The 21,391-nt window shown below is 40.7% G+C and overlaps 1 protein-coding gene across 4 annotated transcripts; it reads left to right on the top strand.

Annotated features, from left to right (window-relative positions):
- The first annotated feature begins 1,460 nt into the window (after window positions 1–1,460).
- LOC120548786 (doublecortin domain-containing protein 2) lies at window positions 1,461–20,337 on the top strand. Of its 4 annotated transcripts, none has more exons than XM_039785263.1 (12): window positions 1,461–1,939; window positions 2,478–2,526; window positions 2,810–2,886; window positions 3,041–3,172; window positions 3,702–3,878; window positions 3,991–4,039; window positions 8,677–8,806; window positions 12,492–12,592; window positions 13,103–13,231; window positions 17,001–17,070; window positions 19,118–19,172; window positions 20,203–20,337. In XM_039785263.1, the coding sequence occupies exons 1-11, from the start codon at window positions 1,656–1,658 to the stop codon at window positions 19,147–19,149; spliced, it is 1,230 nt and encodes a 409-aa protein (XP_039641197.1). In that variant the 5' UTR covers window positions 1,461–1,655; the 3' UTR covers window positions 19,150–19,172; window positions 20,203–20,337. The 4 variants fall into 4 exon arrangements, with proteins under 4 accessions (XP_039641197.1, XP_039641195.1, XP_039641198.1 ...); XM_039785261.1 differs by having other exon boundaries at window positions 20,207–20,337; XM_039785264.1 differs by having other exon boundaries at window positions 3,702–3,857; window positions 20,207–20,337.
- Window positions 20,338–21,391: the final 1,054 nt, after the last annotated feature.

The following is a 21,391-nucleotide window of genomic DNA, read 5'->3' on the forward strand; positions in this document are numbered from 1 at the left end:
CATTTATATTATTTAAAAATAATGTATTCTCTAAACACAACAGAGTTTAAAATAATAATAAAAATTAATTACACTTGGTAACAATATGACAGCACAATGTTTGCTGAATGACAAAAACAAGACATTACATACCTTAGGTTAATATGGCATTTTCATATTTGAAAATCCTATATGGTTTAGTTGTGTGATTAATAGAAGTTGTCTTACAGCCCTGGCTGCTATTGTTCTTTAGGACGGGCATCCCAGCTGAGATGATATCCTATTGAGTCCCTCTAAGAAGAGGAATTTGAATATGCATGATTCAGTTCTTCTAATAAAGCACAGCACCAGTCCCATAAGAAATGAATAATTAATGCTTAGATGAATTATGCATTTAATTGACCAGAAGTTGTCTGGCATAAACCAATTAGGTGCCATTGCTGGTGCAATCGCTGGTTACCTTTGTGGTAAACAATTTGGACAGCTCGGTCTAAACAGTGGACTGGCAGACAATCTGTGGTGAAAAAAACGGCCTGCAAATGGGAGATATGGCTACAGTGCACGAACATAAGAAAAGAAACACACCCTGCATCTGATGTTGTAACCACTGCTATATCCACCATGGAAATATCATGTCCGTACAGCAGTAGTGATGTTTAAGCTTGTGCCTGTAATACATGGAATAAAGTTTAACATGTCTTCCAGTGAAGACAGGAGGAGGAAGAAGGAGAAGAAGAGTAGGAGGAACAAGCTTCAGGAGCACTGTCAACAACTCACCCATTAGTCTTTTGGTAAATGTGCAAAGAAAGGTGGAGTGGTAAAGGGGTGAAAGGTATGCCAACTGAATAAGCTTGGTCAGTCAATATGGGTGTATCAATGACTTTCATCAACATCCACGTCAGTGAAGGGCCTCCTGAACATACACAGCACAAAGTTGTTTGGAGACAAATAAAACAATGGGTGAAGTTTAAGTTCTAAGAAGATATAATGGAGTTGGTGGACCAAACCCAGGTGTAAAAGTGAGCCAATACTGAACTCAAACAGGATGTCCCTCAGTTACTTATGTCAGATGTAGGCAGTTGTTTGCTTCATAAGGTGATATATCAAGAGTTACTGCAAATTCGTATTGTCTTTTCTGTCCACAGTGGTCAAAATTATTTATTGCAACTTTAATAAAATGATAAGGTTCTTGCACTACAAAACACACCCCAGATCATGAAGGACTAATGGAAGTCCAGTGATCCAGTGGAGAAAGAAGGACTCTGGGCCAAATTTCCCCAAAAACCTAATAAGAATTAATAATAATAATAATGTTAGCTTGTTGGACATTTTATATACTGTTAAGTGTTATTTTAAAGTAGGATAACCTAATGCAATTACATAACGTGACTCAAATGAATAAATTTAAGCTAGATGTGGTTGCCTTGGAAACATTTAAGTTTTGGAATCAAACATCGAGCTAAATCAACGTTAGCTGCATACAAAAGGAAGAAACCAGCAAACAGCACAGGCGGTGTATAGGTTTCTTGGTGCTCATGTGGAAGAATTGGTTTCCATATCAGATGCTATCTCCAGTTACGTCTCCGGAGGCTCAACACGCCTGCCTTTGACACATTTACGTTTGACACCAAGTGCCATTATTGTTAAACTGCCTCTGTTGGCTAGCTAGCTAAAGTATGCCGGGCACAGCAAGGAGAGGTGAACTGCCGCCGACCAGAACAATAATTGTCTACAAGAACGGAGACGCTTTCTTTTCCGGAAGAAAAATAGTTGTGAATCCGCGGTATTTGTCAACCTTTGATAGTTTTTTGACCTTTTTGACCAGAGGGATTGAGGCTCCTTTTGGCGCCGTGAGAAGGCTGTACACTCCCAGAGAAGGCCACAAAGTTCAGCATTTGGACGACTTGAAGCATGGGAGTGTATATGTTGCAGCCGGAAATGAGAAGTTCAAAAAGCTGGAGTAGGTACCATGCTTTAGGTGTGTATCGGTGTGTGTAACTAGCTATATGTGTTGGTTATACTGTAGCAGGAAGGTCACAGGACAGTATGTCACTGTAACCAAGGACGAGCTCCATCATCGGCCCTGATAATGTGCATTACTTTCGGCCATGTTATGTAAAGCTTGCTTCTTTTGTTGGCTGAGGATTGGCTGGGTTGGTAGGCTATGGGCTATTCCATAGTCCGTAAACTATGTATCCATATCATTAATCTAAGTGCTTTAGGGTTAGACTAGTTAACGTTAGCCTACATTTACACAAACAAATCTTAAATAAAGACTACATTTTAGTTTACCCTTTACTGTTGCGGTTTTATTTGCTGTCTTGACCAGTACAGTCTAGCTAGTTGGCATAAAGTTCAGAGCAGCTGTAAAACTTTTGATTGGCATTGTCAGGTCTAGAGATGTCCTTAATCTATCTTTTATAGATTTCACATGTAACGTTAGCACCTGAAGCCTGGGTTTGAGTCATTTACATTATTTATTATTTAATGCCTTCCAGCTATTGTGAGATAACAACAAAGAAGCCACAGAAAAAGAAAAAAGAGCAGGTAAGCCCACTTTTGGTGTCTGTCTTTGATCAGTTATACTGAAAATGACTAAGCTTAGTCTAACCTTTATTGTCAGGGGATATATGTTGTGTGACCATAATACGATATGGAGCTTTCTGCTGGAGCCTAACCCTGATACCTTACAGTGGTCTGAATGATAACCGGAACCAAACTGATTATAGTCAAGAGTCCTGTTTACACATAAATCATCAAGTTTGAGTCAGACACTTTATTCACCACTGGGCCATATTCATTTTCTGAACCCTAGTTTTGACATTTTCAGATCCGACCTGTTGTTCACAGCAGAATAGTAGTTTCTGCTCGCTGGAAGATAACTACAGACGAATCTTGCACTATAAAGTGAGTATTGATTTTAAGCTGGATACAAAGTTACCCTGAATGTAAAATGGAGAATGTTCTTTGCTGTGTTATGCAGTAAAGAAATATTTCTCCTTCCTTTTCAGCAATTAAATGTTTATTTCTTTGTGTCTTCTTTTTTTGTTGTGTTTCATAGTGTCTTTACCAACGGAGATGCCTTGGTTGCTCCAGCTCGAATACGGATCCCAAAGTATACTCTTAGAAGCTGGGAAAATGTTTTAGCCATGGTGACAGAGAAAGTGCGTCTTCGCACTGGTGCTGTGTTCAGGTGATGTCCAACATCAGTGCGTTATGAGCCCTTACAGTTTTTATTTAGTCATGTACTATTGAGGGCAAGCAAAGGTACAACCTGTTGTTTTTCTGTATTAAGAAAATAGGACCCGACTCTAAAGAATACATATTTTTATGTTTTTGAAGTTAACAGTTCAGTCACAATACTGAATCCTGCCTGTCTGCAGAGTATCAGCTTCTCTAATAAACAGTAGATTGTGGAAATCTGATTACTGGAGGCTTTCCAATCAGTTTTAAATCAGCAATATTTAGCAGAGCGGAATGATTTTTCTAATTAATTAATGATTGGGACCATGTCTGGTTGTGATGTACTCACATGTGTTCATCCAAAACCACTTGTGAGGCAAACACTGCTTTTGATTTTTAAACATGAAGTTTAACCACTCAAACAATATTTGAGACCTCTGTCTGTTTTAGTATCCAAAACACAGTTATTTATAACCATAGTTAAAAACAATCCCAAAACATTGCTCCAATTTGTGGTATTTCTTTATTTGAGTTTCCAGGCTTTGCACATTAGATGGACGTCCTGTCTGCGGCCCCTCTGAACTGGAGAACAATCAGTACTATGTCGCGGTTGGTGCTGAAAAGTTTAAAGCTCTCCCATATGATCACTACGACCCCTGCAGGGATTTAATCAAGGAAACCAACGTGATCAAACAGTATGACACCAATGATTTTTGGTCAATTAAATAAGTTATCTACATATTTTAAAGAAACACTGTATCCCTATTTTGATGTGAAAAGGAAGGATAAAATGTTCGTCAATTTTGGTTTCCCTTTGTCCCCCTGCAGCCAAAACATCCTGCCTGCTATTAGAAAGACAAGACATCCAAAGGATGTGGTGAGTACTATTGCTTCAGAGTTGGGTGTAGTTTGCCATCTGGTTGTTCATTTTCTTGCAACTTGCTCAATTGTTATATTTTTCCCCCCTAAATTCCCTCTTGTTTATAGCTGTAACACCTTTGTAGTATCACAGTTGAAAAGCGTATCTTTGCACACACAGCATTTCAATTAACATTTCCCACGTGTGAGACTTGTTGTGGGGGGTGCAATTCGTTATGAAACAGCGCTATCATCAATCACTGTCTGCAAGAGGCATTGAGTTACCTTTGCTTTCCACTTTGATGGGTAATCCCCACAGAGAAAGGCTGGCCCACTTGATCAAGTGCAGTGAGCCTCATAGACAGATCATATGCACCAGGGGGACTTTACTGAAAAAATCTCTTATTCAAACCAGAACCGGGACAATTTGTATTGTGATTAAGTAGACAGTGAAGTGCTTTGAATCCATATGAGGATTGCGCTGCTGTGGGCCCGAGATGAACACCAAATCACATGGTGAAGATGAGAACATGCCCACTCAGCAAGTTGAGGTGGATATGGGGGGCCCCCCTGTGAGATTCGTGTCTGACATCTGATTTTTCTAACCATGAAAGATGACAATGCTGTGGCAGATGCCAATTTTTTTTCAGATAGAGAAAAATGCACCATGCCTTATCTCTAGCTGTATCTGTGGGTGTCTACCATTATATTCAGAAATACAATGAATATTTATCAGTAATATATTAGAATATGTGAAGAATATTGTATGATTTTTTTCATCCTATTCAAATCTATCCAATCATAAAACAATATATGGAAACCTCACTGTTATCAAACTTTGCCGAACTGAGGTTCAGTTCTTAGTAGGGGTGGTACGGTTCATGAAAAAACATCTGAACCGTTCGGTCCGCTTGTCTCGTCTCGGTTCGGATCGTGTGTGTGCCGCACGGTTCGACGCGTGCGCAATGTTGCCTCGTGCCCGTATGTGACCTCAGACAGTGTGTTTCCCTTTCGCGCGAAAGAAGAGGTTTGGACAAGTTACCAACAAAACGTACAGCGAAAGACCTTGCAAAACATTTCAGACCGTCCTGCCAACCTGTATACATTTTAACATCAATGTACGCTGTAACGTTTTTTTCACTCTAAAGTCGCTGAAGTGGCTGCAGTTTCAATCCTGTCGGGTCTCTGCAGCGGACAGGGCTGCTCAGTTCTCCCCGCGACTAATGCATACACACACACAAACACACACGGTGGATGCAGGAAAAAACGGAGATGAGACGTACAGGAGGACCTGACAGCTACGCTTGTTATTGTAAGTGCAGTGATAAGTTAAAGTCCAATAAGTACTTTATCAAACCGTATGAATGTGTCCCAGCCCAGGACTGTTTTTATGTTTAACGTATTCTGACTTATTCAAAAGACAGAGCTTTAAGAGTTCCTCTCTTTTTCTTTTAAAGGATACAATTTTTGTAAGAGCTACTCTGAAGTTGACCGTTTAATAAATGCAAGTTATTTCAATTGATATTCTGTAATATTTCAATCTTCATGTGCTAAAAAGGCACATAAGTTCTTGTAGATGGCAATACACATTCTCCTTTTTTGCCAAATAAATGAAAAGCTTGTTGAAATCATCAATGTCTTCCCTCTTGCTGTATCAAAATCTCACCTAGCTTTCCTCAGAGATGGTCCCAATAATGTGCTTAAAGTCAAGTCAAATTCAGTTTGTACATAATTACATGATATAACAATATAATTATTTAACAATGTATTCTACATTGTGGATAATTAAGCTATATATCCTATGCTGAAGTATATTTCTGGAGTGTTAAAGATTAAAAGAAAAAATAACAAGAACCGTACAGAACCAAAAACCGTGACCCTAAAACCGTGATACGAACCGAACCGTACCACCTAGTCCTTAGTAGGAAAATCTGAATCAACACTGCTAAGACCATAGCCTTTGCCATTTCACACAGCACCATGAGGTGGAGACAGAGACAGAGCTATGGCTGTGTTTTGCATCCACCAGCTCATTGTAGTATAAGTTATTCAATGGACATGATGCTGCTGCATTTTACTCCCTTTGCCTTCACATCTGAACCTCATGAATTTGTAAACATGATTTGACCAGTTAATAAGGACCTTTCGGAGGGGAAAGATACATGTGACAAAAATTGCCCACTCTGTCCTGATCTGTTGGCTGTTTAGCCTACTGATTACACATACATTTATAGGGTCATGTCCGTCATTAATTTCAGTTTGACCTCACAAAACAACAGCAGTCTGGTTTGAAATGCCTGTAAAAAGATCCTTTAAACCTGCCCACTGAGGCTGTGTAAAATGTAACCTTGCTCTTGCAACCTCGCTGTATGGGAAACTGTGTCTGTCCTGTCCTGTCTGCATCGGCGGCGGAGCGTTTCTGGACCGCTGAATGGGACATCTGGTCTGGAGCAACCACTGAAGTCTAAACTGACGGCTCTGCAGAGTGTGATATTGAAACTCTCCAGCACACCGTGTTCCCATCGGGAGCAAGCACATATGCTGAGTTAGGTGTTCACTGACATGATGAGGTAGAAACTTTTGAGGTAGACGTCGCATAAAGAGAAGATTAATTGGGGAAAGAGGAATGCAACTAGAAAAAGAGAATAATGACGTGCATCAAAGCAAGGTACTTTCATATTACTGGGATAATAACGAATGGTGCAATTGTGCTTCACATGTACTTCACACGGAGCATCCTCTGAAAACGGCCCAGAAAGGCTGACTTAACCTTTTTTAATAGCTGAACTCCCTGACAGCAGCGATGAAATGCTGCTGCTCTCCATCTCCGCTGTTTCTGAATGATGTCATTGGTGAGGGGAAGTAGCAATGCCCTGTGGAAAAACTATACCCCCTCACTGCTGCCAGCGTGTCTGCTCGCTAAGGACCTGGCCCTGGGAGTGGCTCCTTCTGATATCACAGCCAGTATGGCTTGAGGCTGGTCGGTCCAATTGGTTGGTACCCCCGTTTTCCCCTGGCTATCATATCACAGTGTCCTCCTGTTGACTCCTGTTCTCTGCCGCTTGAGAGGGCCACGGATTATTTTCTGCTCGGTCCCCCTGAGCCCCCTTCACACTAACTCTAGCACTCTCTCTCTGTTGGTCTCTCTCTCTGGGGCCTCCTGATACACACAGTTGTCTGCTCCCACAGGACATGGTACTGTATATATGTAATGCAGAACGAGAGGCGAGATGACCTCAGCTTTTCCACTGCTGTGTTTCCAGTTGTGCTGCTACTTGTGCTGTACTCTCCTGGCTCTGCGGCGCCCCTCGTCCTCTGCTTTCCCCTCCCCGAGTGAGACAGTCTTGATTTAACTTTGTTGATTTAAATAAGATCTATTTGCATCCCACCACCAGGCTGTAAACATGGGAAAACAAGTTGTTCAATTTTTCATTGGCCAGATGTATTTTGATTTTGAACTTTATGGTGAAGTTGTTTCACATCACTCACAGGCGAATTGAGTTTGCGAAACTGAATTAACAGCTTACCGCTGCGACAGTAGTGCCACTGCTCTTCTGTCTTTGATCTCGTGCGGTTATGTGGACACTGCAGCGATAGAGGGTGAACTCTCTTTCAACTCTCTGCTGAATATACAGTACCAGGCTAACTTCACTGTTCTTTTTTTGTTTTATTTTTCTCCCTCGGCACACCAACAGCTGTAGAAATTCAAAAGAATATCAACAGACTTTGCTTCTGCATTAGAGAAAGCAAACAAGTGCAGAAACAACACTGTTATAATACCCCAGAGGCCATGTTAGTGAGCTTGCAAACACTATTGCCAGAAGTGTATTCTGGTGGAAGCCTGAGATCACTACACTATCCCCCAAGCCAGCCCAGGGATCCAGCCAGGCAGCTGCAGTAAAGAGCACTGTAGCTGAAAAGAAACATTAAGTCTGCTCTATCCTGCACTCTGTGTCTCTGTAAGGGAGACATACCTCACCTTGCTACCTACAGAGGGGATGAGGAGCCTGTGAGGAGAAAATTGCCTTTTGTGGAAGCATTAATTCAGATGTGTACCCTGCTGTCTGAACATCACTCTGAACTCTCCCCAATGCTGTCTCTCTTTTTCTCTCTCTCTTACTTTCTCGCTCCTTCACTCTCCCACCATGCAACGAAGTCCCAAGCCTCTTTTTTTTTTTTTTCCCTCCCCTCTCCATCAATAACCTTCCGCTGTCTACTGCTGAAGAATAAGTTATTCCCTACAACTCCCTCCCTTTCCCTTTAAGCTTGTTTGGATTTTCATTGTTTGATCTGGCTTGATAAATAAGACAAATGCAGTTAGAAATTCATGGCTGCCCCATTTCATCAATAAATGATTAGTTTGCCACGGTCCCTAGTGATTGATAGGTTGTGCACGGGATGTATTGGAACCAGATGAATTCAATACAGTAGGAGTCACGGGGGAGCTACAAAGCTCATGAAAAATTGAGGTCAATGGAAAATGTAAAAAAAGCGTTAAAGAGAGGAGAAACAAGTTTTGCCGCGATGTGTTTTGTCCTTTTTTCTTCCTCTTTACGAAACAACCGCAAAAAGTCAGTGATGAATCACAAAGAAATGTGAGGAAATCCGCTTTAATCTGTGCCCCTGTTTTCTCCTCTCTTTTGTCTCTTCATGTAGTTTGCTCACACAGGCTTTAGAGAGGACCTTGAGCACACAGCCAGGGGGCAGATGAAGAAACAAGCCAAACCGGAGAGAACCAAACAACAGAGGCAGGTGTCCAGAAACCCAGTTCTCTTCTCGACAGGGGGTAAGCAGAGCAACTCTATTGAAATATCTCTCTCTCTCCAGCCCCCCTGTTCTCATAGTGTTTTTTTTCCCTCCAACACCTCCTTGAATGAAGAATACGTTTGGCTTCTGAAGACAAATGTATGTGTATATGCATGTGTTTGGCTACAGTATGTGTGTGCATGTGCAAGGGTACATGTGTATGGCTCCATTTGAGCAACAGTGTTTTTTTTTTTTTTTTTTTTTTTTTTGTGTGTGTGTGTGTGTGTGTGTGTGTGTGTGTGTGTGTGTGTGTGTGTGTGTGTGTGTGTGTGTGTGTGTGTGTGCGTGCGTGCGTAAGGAGATATTCGTTTTGTGTGTGTTGGGAATATAAAAAACAACAACTAACATTTGGCAGGTGAGCGAGCTTTCTTTGGATTCTCAACCTGTTCTTTTAAGTCCAAACAGAACCCAGCACCCTGCTCTTTGAAAGAAACACTAGTCTTTTCTGTGAATATTAAACAGAACAAGACTTCAAACACCGTCAAGGGGGCTTAAATCATAGATGAATTCAATCAGGTCATTTTGTTGAACATGTATCCAGAAAGCCTTGTTAACTATGTGGGGGGAAAATAAAATGCTGTAATTTTTTTCCTGATCAAAATGGTTATAATAATAATAAAATACAAATAACGCTGACGAAAGATCATAAAGTGATAAAATGCTCCTTTTGGATTGATGGGTTTTAACATTGCGCTGTATAAAAGTAAAGTAATACAGTGACTCAACTTGAAAAACTAAACCTGTACCTAGGGCTGCAGCTGTTGATTATTTTAGTAATCGAGTATTCTACCGATTATTCCATCGATTAATCGAGTAATCGGATAAGAAATACTTTTGTTTTATCGAAGAGCAATAATTGACAATAATTAGGTTAAATTTTCGGAAAAAGCAACATTTTTATTGCCTACATTGCTTACAATATCATATCTCAAAAAACTAAACATATTAAGTGCATTCAAGTGCCATATTACATTGTTTTTTTTAAAGAAAACATTTTTTCAAGTTATATCAACCTCAAACTAAGGCATAGGCCTACATTAAACATACATAAACATTACATTAAGTTGTGCAACTTAACTTTCAGTTTCAACCTGAGACTGATCTGTATATAGGCCTATATTAGGGATGCACCGAATATTTGGCCACCGAAAATTTTCGGCCGAAATACTTTTATCACCGAAACAATACGCCCGAAATGTTGTGATGACGCAAACAGAAACCGCGACCTGCACGTGTGTCAGTACCCGATCCGTTCCACCTGCAAAGCGTCTCCTAAGCAAAGAGGTTGAGACGGACCACGGAGTGAAAACAATGAAAAGTACGCTCTTAGAGTCTGTCAGCACAAGTTTCAGTGAGATCTATTCGGATCCTCTGCACTTCATCGCGACTGTACTTGATCCGCGTTATAAAGACCATTACTTGGATGCGGAAATAAAGCAGGGCGCACGAGAAATGATCCAGGCCGCGATGGATGCGGAGAACTGGCGTGGAGACGTAGACGGAGCAGCGCCCAGCGCAGGAGGAGATCAGAGCGCAGAAAAAAAGACTTGTCTCTCTGCACCAGATGAGGGGCATGCACCCTCGTTGTCTGATATGTTCAGTGAAATCCTGCAAGAAAGTGCCTCAAATAATAATAATAATAACAATAGGTTCTGTTCTTAGGCTACTATATACTGTATGTGACAATCAGATTGTAGCCATATTTCTGCTAGATATTTTTTTTATTAAACTTTAATATTAATTTATACAATTGCAATGCCTTGATTTTAGTAAAGTTAGTACACAGTCATAGCCATAAATGCAATGGTACTAATAATTGGCATAATTTATTTCGGTGTTTCGGTTTTCGGTCTTGGTTTCCTCTTTTTCGGTTTTCGGTTTTGGCCAAGAATTTTCATTTTGGTGCATCCCTAGCCTATATGTATATATTAGTTATACTAAACCTATTTTCATTTATATATTTGATTACAATGCTAAACAGCTCTGTTACACTTATGCTAGTAGATCGCATTGACGTTGTGCTATTATTGTGGTAAGCTAGTTTGATTTTGCAGTAGACACACTGTACAGAGTTTTCGTTTGAATTACTTTTGAACTGATTCCAAAGTTTGGATACGTTATCTTGTTTTCTTCAGCCTGTCTCTTCTCTTAGCCCCTCGCTATTTACACTCTAGCATGTGTCGCCAGCAGCAGACTGAGCAGCGTCTGGTGTGCGACAGTAATAATGATCCGTGTGGAAACACCATCCGTCAGCATACAATGTTGGTAACATTGATTTAACGAAGCTTCGAGGCAAGTCATTTTGCATCGAGGATTTTTTGTAATTGAATTATTCGAGTTATTCAAGGAATCGTTTCAGCCCTACCTGTACCGTACCACAGATAACATGACATGGTAGAATAGATGGGCTAATTGTCACGATTTGAAACCTGCCGTCCTTTTATATGTTGCAACAATGATTGCTGACATTATTAAATGGAAGTGACTATTTGACTTTCTCCTGTTGTGCTCATGATTATTTTGTTGTTTGTAGAGAGGCACAAGTAGTGCAGTTCCCTTTCCACATTTTCATTTTTGAACACTTGAGCACAGCCATAGTAATGGTTTCCTCCCACAACACATACTAAGGCCCAAGAGTTAACCAGATGTATTCTTGTAAGTCTTCTTTAAATCACCTCTTAGAACCCTTTTATACAGGCAATAGCTCTCCAAGCATCATGTGGTACAGGATCAGAGCTTTTGGCACCAGATTTCTACCATCATTTTGCCTTTTCCTAACTGGAGTGTTTCTAGAAAGAAATACAAAAGTGAAATGCCTGACTGAAAAACACAAAGTATATAATGAATAATTGCCTCCTTGAGCTATTAACCACCTGTATATTTTTCTATACAATGTTCCTGTCCTTGTCACTGATTAATCTACCATGCTTTGTTATTTATTATTTAAATGAAATTACTTAAGGCTATTGAAGTAGATTCAAGCTCAATTGTGTGTTTTAATTATTTACATCCCACCCTGTCCAGCAGCCACAGAGTCATTTGTTTGTGACGAGTAATGTTCCCACCTTCCATGCTGTGCTGAGGAATTTTATGTACAAATTCAGGTGCCGATTAACAGAGTCAAAGAATACAATTTTAACTCCCTTAACTAACCCTCCACTTAGTGATACCAGATATACTTCCAAACTCTGGAAACACTGGAACACGCATCGTCATATGTTTTAAGTATTGTCCATAACCATCTTTGTGTCTGTATATGTATGTATGTTTTGTATGTTCCCTTTATGTAATATGTGGTGTACAGTATGTCTGTATGTTTTTATGTTTGTGTGTACCCTTCCTGTAATATGTTATGTGTACTTTTATATCCGGACCTTGAGTCTGTAAATAAAGTTATAATAACCCTGGACTGAAAGTTCACACTGGCTGGCCATATTTGTGGCAGGGCAGCTGAGGCTTTCTGTGGCCCTTTTTGTTTGTGGGACCACTCTAAATAAATAATTGGCCTGACGGCAACATTGATCTCTTGTGAAGTTGAGCAGGAGAGGCAAAGGGAGAGGGCAGTGAGGGATGGAGGGGTATAGAGAGGGAGAGAATGAGTGTGCAGAAGAATGAGACGGTGACTGCTAGCCGATGAGGTAATTGTGATTAATCACTTTTCTCAGAGGGCAGTGTGTTCAATGCACAAAACAAAAGAAGTGAGATGGCAGGAGCAGCGGAGGTGCAGGAAGACCGCCAGGTGAAGGTGGACCTGCCTATTGATCAGGTATAGCACTGCAACCTGAAGAGGTCTTTAGCATACAATCATGGAACATCTTGGTCTTATTTATCTGACAGGAAGTAAGAACTTATTCCAGTCTAAAAACACTATTATCAACATAAATAAACAAAGGCCACCTGGCCATGTGCAGAGTCCATTTAAAAGCTTAAAATATTTGCTACTAATTGTACTCATCAAAATTGTAGAACTTGTTGTCAATGAAGACAAGCAGAAGTACAGGCTTAGTACATCACAACAGGCTTAGTTGGGTTAGATGGAAAAGTCTCTGTCGCTATAGTATCCTCTCCCCATTTTCCTTTTTTTCCATATTTTTCCATATTTTTCAGTTTAAAAAAGAATTAAGAATACACTTCTAGTACAGCATAACATTTTCTGCTCAGAATAAGACTCATGGGCGCTCAGTAGAACAAGTTGCGAAATATATAAATATTTAGCAAAATCAATAGTGCAGTGCCGTGTAAGCCAAGGGGGATCTTGTTTTCTCCCTCCATGCAGGTTGAAGCCAAGATAGTTGACGAGGAGTATGAGAATGGGAGTTGTTCTGTGAGTCCCCGCAAGGCCTCCCTCCATGATTCAGACAACTTGCGTTTGCAGAGGTCTTTGTCTGCAGGTTCCAGGAAGGATGTAAGTACCCTTATGAGTTTTATGTAATTTCTATTTCACATTTAGTTTTTACTTCATTATTGTGTCCGATTTTTTTCATTTGCTCTTGGATTCACTCACATAAAAATGGTTTAACCAGCAATTATGATGATCACCATGTCCATAACTGCGAGAGCGCCACGTAGACCTAGTCTCGCATTGCCAGACCTTCCTCCACAGCGCTGCGAAGGAGGGTCTGGCTAGTCCACACAACATTCCGGGATTGGAGAAAAATGTGCTCTGGTTTATTGGCATTTGTTTAAACCAATCGCAATCGTCTTGGGGACACAATGACGGTGCCTCTGCAAAATAGCCTCGGGCAGGAACTTGTTTTTGGTGGAACGTGTGTACGTTCAAAAGTTTCTTTTTTTGTCGTGCAACAGAAAACAATTGGACAGATAGTCTAGCTAGCTGTCTTGATTTACCCTGCAGAGATCTGAGGAGCAGTTAACCATAGTCCTCAGAAATCGGAGTTTAGAATGCCAACACAAAGAAAGCGGAAGGTGACGGACATCCGACCCAAAATGATAGACATCCAGCGGAATTTCCAGCGGCACCTGAACAATCCCACAAATGAAAGTGTCGTCCATATAGACTACGTAGACCTGCTTCCAGCAGCTACACTTTTGTCTAATTTGTGTGTAACCTATTTCTCTGTTTCCATGGTTCTCTCTGTGTATCGTGAAATGTGCATTTACCAGCGCAGCCTTTCTTCAAGGCAAGGAAACACAGGCACAGGTCACAGTACTGGTACTCGGGGCACAGGTTTAAACACTTTATGTAGTATTATAGAGTGTATTTAGCTTAACTATAGCCACAGACCCTGTATGTGGTTGTATTTGATGTCTGCCCTCTACTCTGGTGATTGTGTGCGTTCACAGTGATGAAGTAGGGCTGAGCTGTTTATACAGATGTTTTTGCATGGATCTGTTGTTTCTAGAAATTACACTCATTTAAATCTACTTATTTTGCTCTAATAATCCTCAAGGGACAGCAATATGAAGCAATGTAACTGTGATGAATGCACACAATAGTTGGGTGATATTACTATTCCAAGCAATTTCATTCGGCTTTGAAATGAGAAGGTATTGAGTCTTATTTAAGCAATCAATAACCTTGAACATTTTGTTTTAATGAAAACTATAATTTCAAGCAGTGGCAATTACACCATAGGGGAATGTTTTGGTGTGGTGATGTTTTTGCTGCTGTATGCACTTTTGCAATAAAGATATTCTTATCGGGGTAATTATTGACTTCTGGGGGCCAGTTATGACCCTGGCTAAAGACCTCATCAATAGTTTAATTCATTACTTATCACTTTAAGTCATACAGGAATGTTGCTGATTCAGATTGGCTATGGATTGCAGGGAAAGACCATTAGATAAATAAGAAAATAATAATAATAATCCCATGTACAGACGCAGCTACTTTTTTGCAATATTCATTTCGCCAAGCAGTTTTTGATTTGTCAGCTAACAGACTGACATAAGGATATGGTAGGATTTTTGTTGCAAGCTCTCCAATTGAAAGCATATGCCAGAACACATCTTAAGCATTAAATCCAATTAACACTAGAATTGTCCAAATTGTGTCACGCAAGTTAAAGGAAGTCATATAACCATAAACTATGGAAGGTTACATATCTATATATCTATCAATCAATCCATCCATCCATCCATCCATCCATCCATCCATCCATTTTTATTGGTCACATGAAATCGTACAAGGTACAATTCCAGTGAAACGTATACCGTAGCTGATCGCAATCTTCACCTTTTCCTCCTTTACATTTGAAAACGTTGACCGGCCGGTGATTTGATTTCCTGATGAGCGACTCATAGGCATGTGTGGCCGCAGAGATGGTCTTACTAGCTTGAGCTCGTCTTCTCCACCTTTTTCTTGATGTATATTCTGATGTTTACATTTGAAAACTTGACCAGCCAGTTGGCTAGCTGGCTAGCAGAGTCGGCCGGAGACTGGCAAATTGATTTCCCGATTTGTAGCCACATGCTGTCTGTCATGCTGTTGTCCAATGTCAACCACATAAAGTCCAACTAATATTTGTGACATAGACAATTCAGTAGACATCATAAGAATTTAAAAGAACACCTAATTTACCTTTTTGTTTTATGTTCATGTGTTCCAGTATTCCAATATTCTAGTATATTCATAAAAGTTGTCCTCAGACCAGAAATAATGATGCTGCAGGTGAAACTCACGAACTTAAAGTCTAACCATCACTGATGCATGCTCTACTCTTTTCTCTTTGAGGCCAAACAGACTGCCGCTGTCTTATTGTCGGCAACCTCATCATTTAGAGGGTTGTGAATAATAATGAGGGATAACTGCACTGCTATGACTCATACTTTGAGCTGAGTTCGGACAGATTTCCTTCCACTCCAGCGCTCATATGTGCTCGCGAAATGCCCTGTGTACTCCGTATATGTGCATGTATATAGTAGATATTGATGACCAAATTCAATTACATGATTACATTTTCAGCCCAAGCTTTAAATGATTTATTGCATTGAATTTAAATAGTGAATACATTTACAGACAGTACACCGGGGAGGCAGTTGTGTGCGTGGGATATTGACCTGTGTGGTCCAGGCCAAATAAAGAATAACGAGATTCAGCATCTCTGCCAAGTGGAGATGTCCGCTGGGAGTGAAGGCAGGCTATCTCAGTGGAAGAGAGCGAAGGATGGCGGGCTGGAGCCCGATGCACATTTATCAAAGCTTTTCTTATAATCACTTGACTGACTTTTGTTAGGCTTTCTGAAGGTTGTGTTTTCCTTTAGAGTGCACTCTGTTAAGGAGTTGATTGATTTCATGAGGGGGGACTCTGTCTATGTTGTAGATGTCATACACTTTGAGGAAATGTGGACAAGGGTAGATTTGTACTCACTGGTGCGGTATTGTGTTTACAACTACCATTTGTTTTGATATAACAATATTGGCTGATTTATCAACCAGTGAGCTAAGCATTTTTTCTTAATTAATATTGTTAGAAATGCCAATACGACTAGGGATGTTTGATCAATTGTCTTCCTCTTCTTAAGAATTTTGTGATAAAAAATCGAATCATTATTGAGCGCTGCATTGATCCATTCCTTTCCTTTTCCAATGTAAGTCCATTTCATTTGTCTTTCAGCTGTTTTTCCATGCTCCTATTCCCCATAGCTTAGGTTAGCCATTTCAAAGGCCTTATTCTCTCCATACAAGGTCAACTATAATCAACTCTAGACAATGTCACCGCCTTGCATTTCCAGAGAGCTAGGCAGAGGAAGACGACTCCTCTGGGCTTTTAAGGACCTACTGCATTATACCATTCAATTACTGTTCATTAGACAGTGTACAGCCATTAATCAGACTGAGATGTTCTGCTAGTCCTCAGCGAGGACAATGAACTGGGGAAATTTATTCTGGTTTCCTGTCTGGGCCACTGTTTAGTGGTAAGGAGAGAGATGACGCTAGAATGCATTGAAGCCTTCAGTAGAGAGACATCCTAAACTGAGCTGCTACTCCACTTTCTGTATCTGTTTTCAAGTGAAGTTCTCTGCTCCATGCAGCCTTGTCTTTGAATTTTAAGAAACATAGGCTCTGTCAGAGATTTACTGCATATGTGGGAGAGTATTACGAATCTGATATATCACTGAAAGGGGAGAAAGCTGACAGATTTACCGATTAGAGCTGCATATGCATTGAATATGACTAGATGATGATATGAGAAACTGATTTATGTTTTCCAGGAGGCTAAAGAGAGGGAGGCGTCTTCCAGGCTTTGCAGAATACGGTCACGGGTCTCCCGGATTTTCAAGGGTAGGTTCATCAAAGCATAAAGCCTGGTAGTAGCTCACTGGCGGCAGCGGCCGCGCTCCCTGCGTTCCCCTCCGCAGCACCTAATGCACCCATAAAGAGACCACTAATACACTCTGCATTACCAGTTCCTCCCTCACATTGCATGTCACTGGATCCGCAACCACCTCTCAACATCTGGGAGAGGTTTACGCCATGCTTTATGGAGACCATCTGGTTGAGTGGGTTTTTTTCGCCTCCCCAATCTCAGATGACTTATTCTAGTATTAAAGGCACCTGCACATCAATGTGTGCCATGCTGAGAGCCTGGGATTATTCACTACTCTTATATTTCCCGTGTTGTTTGTAATTTGGAACCACTCAGACAGAATGAGAGGGATATGTACCTTGTTACTATGAAAATCCATGTTTTCCACCCTCTATGACTTATTATTTCAAGTAGAATTGCATGGTCTGACTTTTATGTGATTGATCTAGAGAAGAACACATCTGACAAAACACAAAATAAGTGCTTTACACATTTGATTATGGGGGGGGCGGGGGGAGAGAAAACAGTGTCTAAAGAAATAATGTGAACTTGAGATTCTCCTTTGTTGGGCGACTATGCCTTTCAGCTGGTTCAGGCAATTTCACTGTAATTGCCTACAAAACATAGGCTTTGGTAGTGAGGCATCCTCAATTGTTCCATGTGAAAATTCCAAAGGTGACTAAATGGAAATGGGATTGTGTCTCCCTGCGCGTGGTTATCACTCTCTGCCCTTCAATCTGAGGTTCACCCTGTCAGTGTTACACCAGGAAAATCACAGCATCCGGCACTAACACCAGGCTCCCTACCTCGCTCACGTGTCATCCGTGCTATCATAAAAGCAGACAAATACATGTACAGGCACACACGCAAAGAGTTACCTAACAGACAGCACTTTACAGCAAGTGTTTTTCCTTATACTCATGTGCATGATTATTACGTATGCACATGTATTCTCTTTCAATTATCCTCATATTGCCAGCACTAGAGGTTGTGATGCATCCGTATACCTAGTCTAGTAGTCTAGTACTGGATCGGATTTCCCTGCAGAATATCAATGGACACTGCAGGGGGCATTTGAAATAAATCACAACCCTTTATTGCTTGCAGACCCACATACTCGTTTTTCTGTCCCTATGACATTATATTGTTGTTGCTGTTTATGAATGGTTCTGCATCATTCATGTCGCACATTCCCTAGCTGTCGCAGTGGATCTGCAGATGACACAGATGCAAGGCTTAACAGGAGACCCACGAGCCATAGTGGAGAGAAGTGGGATGTGAAAGGAAATGCAAGTGATCTCTAACAGAATCAAGCCTGCCCGCCACCTGCTTTGCATCAAAATGTCAATATCTGGGCCAGTTTTTATCCTTGAGAGGAATTTGTCAGCAGAGTGAAAATAGGAGGCATTTTTCTAAAAGCAAATCCACCATCAAAGTACTTCCCCTCGCTCCTTCATATGTACTCTACCAGGGGTATTCCATCTTGACTTCCACATATAAAAGTGAGAGATACTACTGGGTTCAGTTTGGCTGAGATTCTCCTTCAAAAGTTATTGGCACCATGTACAATGGCCTTGTAATTTACGAGAACTGTTAGGGCCTCTGACAGAAGTTGTAAAGCATCTTGACTGATTGGGTAGATATGAGATGTGTGTAGTCATGGCATATTGTCGCCTATATGTGCGCAAGACATGCAGAGAGTTGCATGGCTTGCTCTGTCACAGATAAATTACTCCACACAGTCAAATTAAGTTGTTGTAAATCACCTTGCGGACCCGGGACTAGTCCTGAGTGACGACCTTTACGCCTATTTGACTTTAAGTCTTATTTATGTTAATCACATCTGTATTATACCGACAGTAAAATTGTGTCATATCCTAAAAGGTCATTGCAGCATACGACAGGGACAGAAAAACAGACTGGTTTTGTTTGGTACTATGTGTAAGAAGTCTTGAGAGGCTGGTTTGACTCCTGAATTTTTTATATATACACAATTTTGTTTTTATATTGTCTATTTTGCAGAAAAAATGAAACCTGAACATTCATTGCTCTGATCCACATGACATTCATTCAAGAGGTATGTACTGTACAAACAATGCAATGCAGAGGGTAGTAGAGCTCCACATAGAGCACAGCAGTGTTCATATTAACCATATACAGCATATTCTGTGTTATTAGTATAACTTGTTGTGAGCATTACAGATGATTGGTGTGGATATTAAAATGCTTGTGAAATCCCTCCACAAAGAGCTTCATGATATTTGCGACTCAAGTAATCTATATGGACGTTAGTCCACTACAATACATCTTATGATACAGAATACATATTTATCCTCTGCTTCATTCACCCATCCTTGTAGAGCAAATGGTATCCTTGTGGATGTCTTTGCTGAGGGAGAATGAGAGCCTTTGTTAAGTGCAGTAAATGTATGCTTTTCTTCTCATTCATCATATTCCGTATGCCATGAAAGGCCTTCAAAAGACAGCAGCTCCCACCCGCAACAAGTTTCTTCTTTTTTTATTTACATTGTGAAAAATAATAACTTCTCAAAGACCGTGTGTTGAAAATCAGCCATTGTGAAGTGAGAGAGGCGTCTGTGTGTGATCTCCGCTGCACTCGACACGACAGGCTCTGTGAAGTGCACCACTGCCCGGTTATACATTAGCTTTGATTGCCAGTTTGTTCTGTGCGTAGCCCGTAGCTTTCAACAGCATCTCAAGATGAAAGCCAACCTTGTCCACAGTGTGTCCACTGTAGACTGCTGCTGCTTATTTGCTACAGGCACCATCAAGGGCTTCAGCTCTATTTTCTTTCTATAGTTCTTCACCATGCTGGGATGAGCATTATGTATAATTTATCATACAATACATCCCGAGACAGCGCCCTGTCTCGACTCCATTTTAATTTAATGCCTTTTCTTTCTTTTCTGCATCTTGTGTTGACTGTGGTCAATGTATGATACTACTAAGGTAATTCTTTGTTGTGTCCAGCAGATAGACTTTGATATTGGTGGTTCTCATGGTGAGAGCATCATCACTCAGTGCTTATATCTCTCTCACTCACTCTCCCCCTTTCTCCTTCTCTCTCCTTTTCTTTCCTCTATGAGCCAGAGCCACAGCATACAGTGTCAGACTGCTAAGGACCAGACGTCCTCTTTCTCTTCTGTCTCCAGAAGCCAGCTGCTCATGTATAAGATGAAACCGTGTTAAACCAAATAAAAATGTCTTTCCTCTTGACAGCCCCACTGTGAATATATGGCCTCTTATTTCAGTGAATATATTGCATAATTATGTATGGTTATGAATATTGCATGGAGCCTCACACTGAGTGCATGGTTAGATGCCTAATTGCGGAGTTTAATTATTAAGAAGCAAAGGTCCTGAGCGGGTTTTGTGAGAAGCACTTTTGATAAATTATTTTTTGCAGTTTTCTGATGAATTATTTTGGGGGCTTGTGTCTAATCAGCAGGCATAGTGAACGGTGTAACTGCTCTTGAGAGAGACTTATCTTCCCATGGAGAGGAATTACTATGCTGATTAAATCCACTGAAATCAACTAATAACTTAATGATGTTGGAGTGGATCAAAAGAATGAATCATCGCCTCTCATAGTGGTGGCTATGAAGAACACAAGGGCACGGGGATGGGTACAATGAGGGCTATTGCTGTTGACCTCGGGGCACAGCTTTAATATATCTGCCTAACATGAGGGAGAGGAAGAGAGCATGTGATGGTATGTACTAAAGCAAACCAAAGCACATCATATTAAACACAGTGCAGTGTAGTTGTGCTTTACTTTACACTTTATATGAAGCACTTCAAGGATAAAGTCCAGAGAGGCTGACTAAACAAGGAATAATAAACTAGATCTCCCTCAAGTACTGCCAAAGCCACTAGAAACAGCTGCTTGTATAACTACAGTGCTATTGCTACTGCCGCTTCTTCCTCTCCAGCATGTAACATAACTGAGGCGCCCACACAAAAATTCCCTCCCTAGTTATGTATTCAGTTCAAGTGCACTTAGTATGCAGAAAAGTTTAAGGCTTGACCTCGGTTTTGTGTCGAAAGAAATTTGAAAATGAATAAATCAGGCCTCTCTGCGTGTTACTTCAAATATAGTACTGGTGCGCATGATGTATTCTTCCATAAAAGCTAATGGCTGTAATGCAGACAATAAGAATCATTGACCCACTTAATCGCAGTTCTGTGTCACGCTGTGACAGTGCGAAAGTTAGTTCACCACAACTGTAGGATCAAACGCAGGGTAATAGCTGAGCTCCCTCGTACAAAATGCAT

This window comes from Perca fluviatilis, chromosome 20 (genome assembly GCF_010015445.1).
Source record: "Perca fluviatilis chromosome 20, GENO_Pfluv_1.0, whole genome shotgun sequence".
Taxonomy (NCBI): domain Eukaryota; kingdom Metazoa; phylum Chordata; class Actinopteri; order Perciformes; family Percidae; genus Perca; species Perca fluviatilis.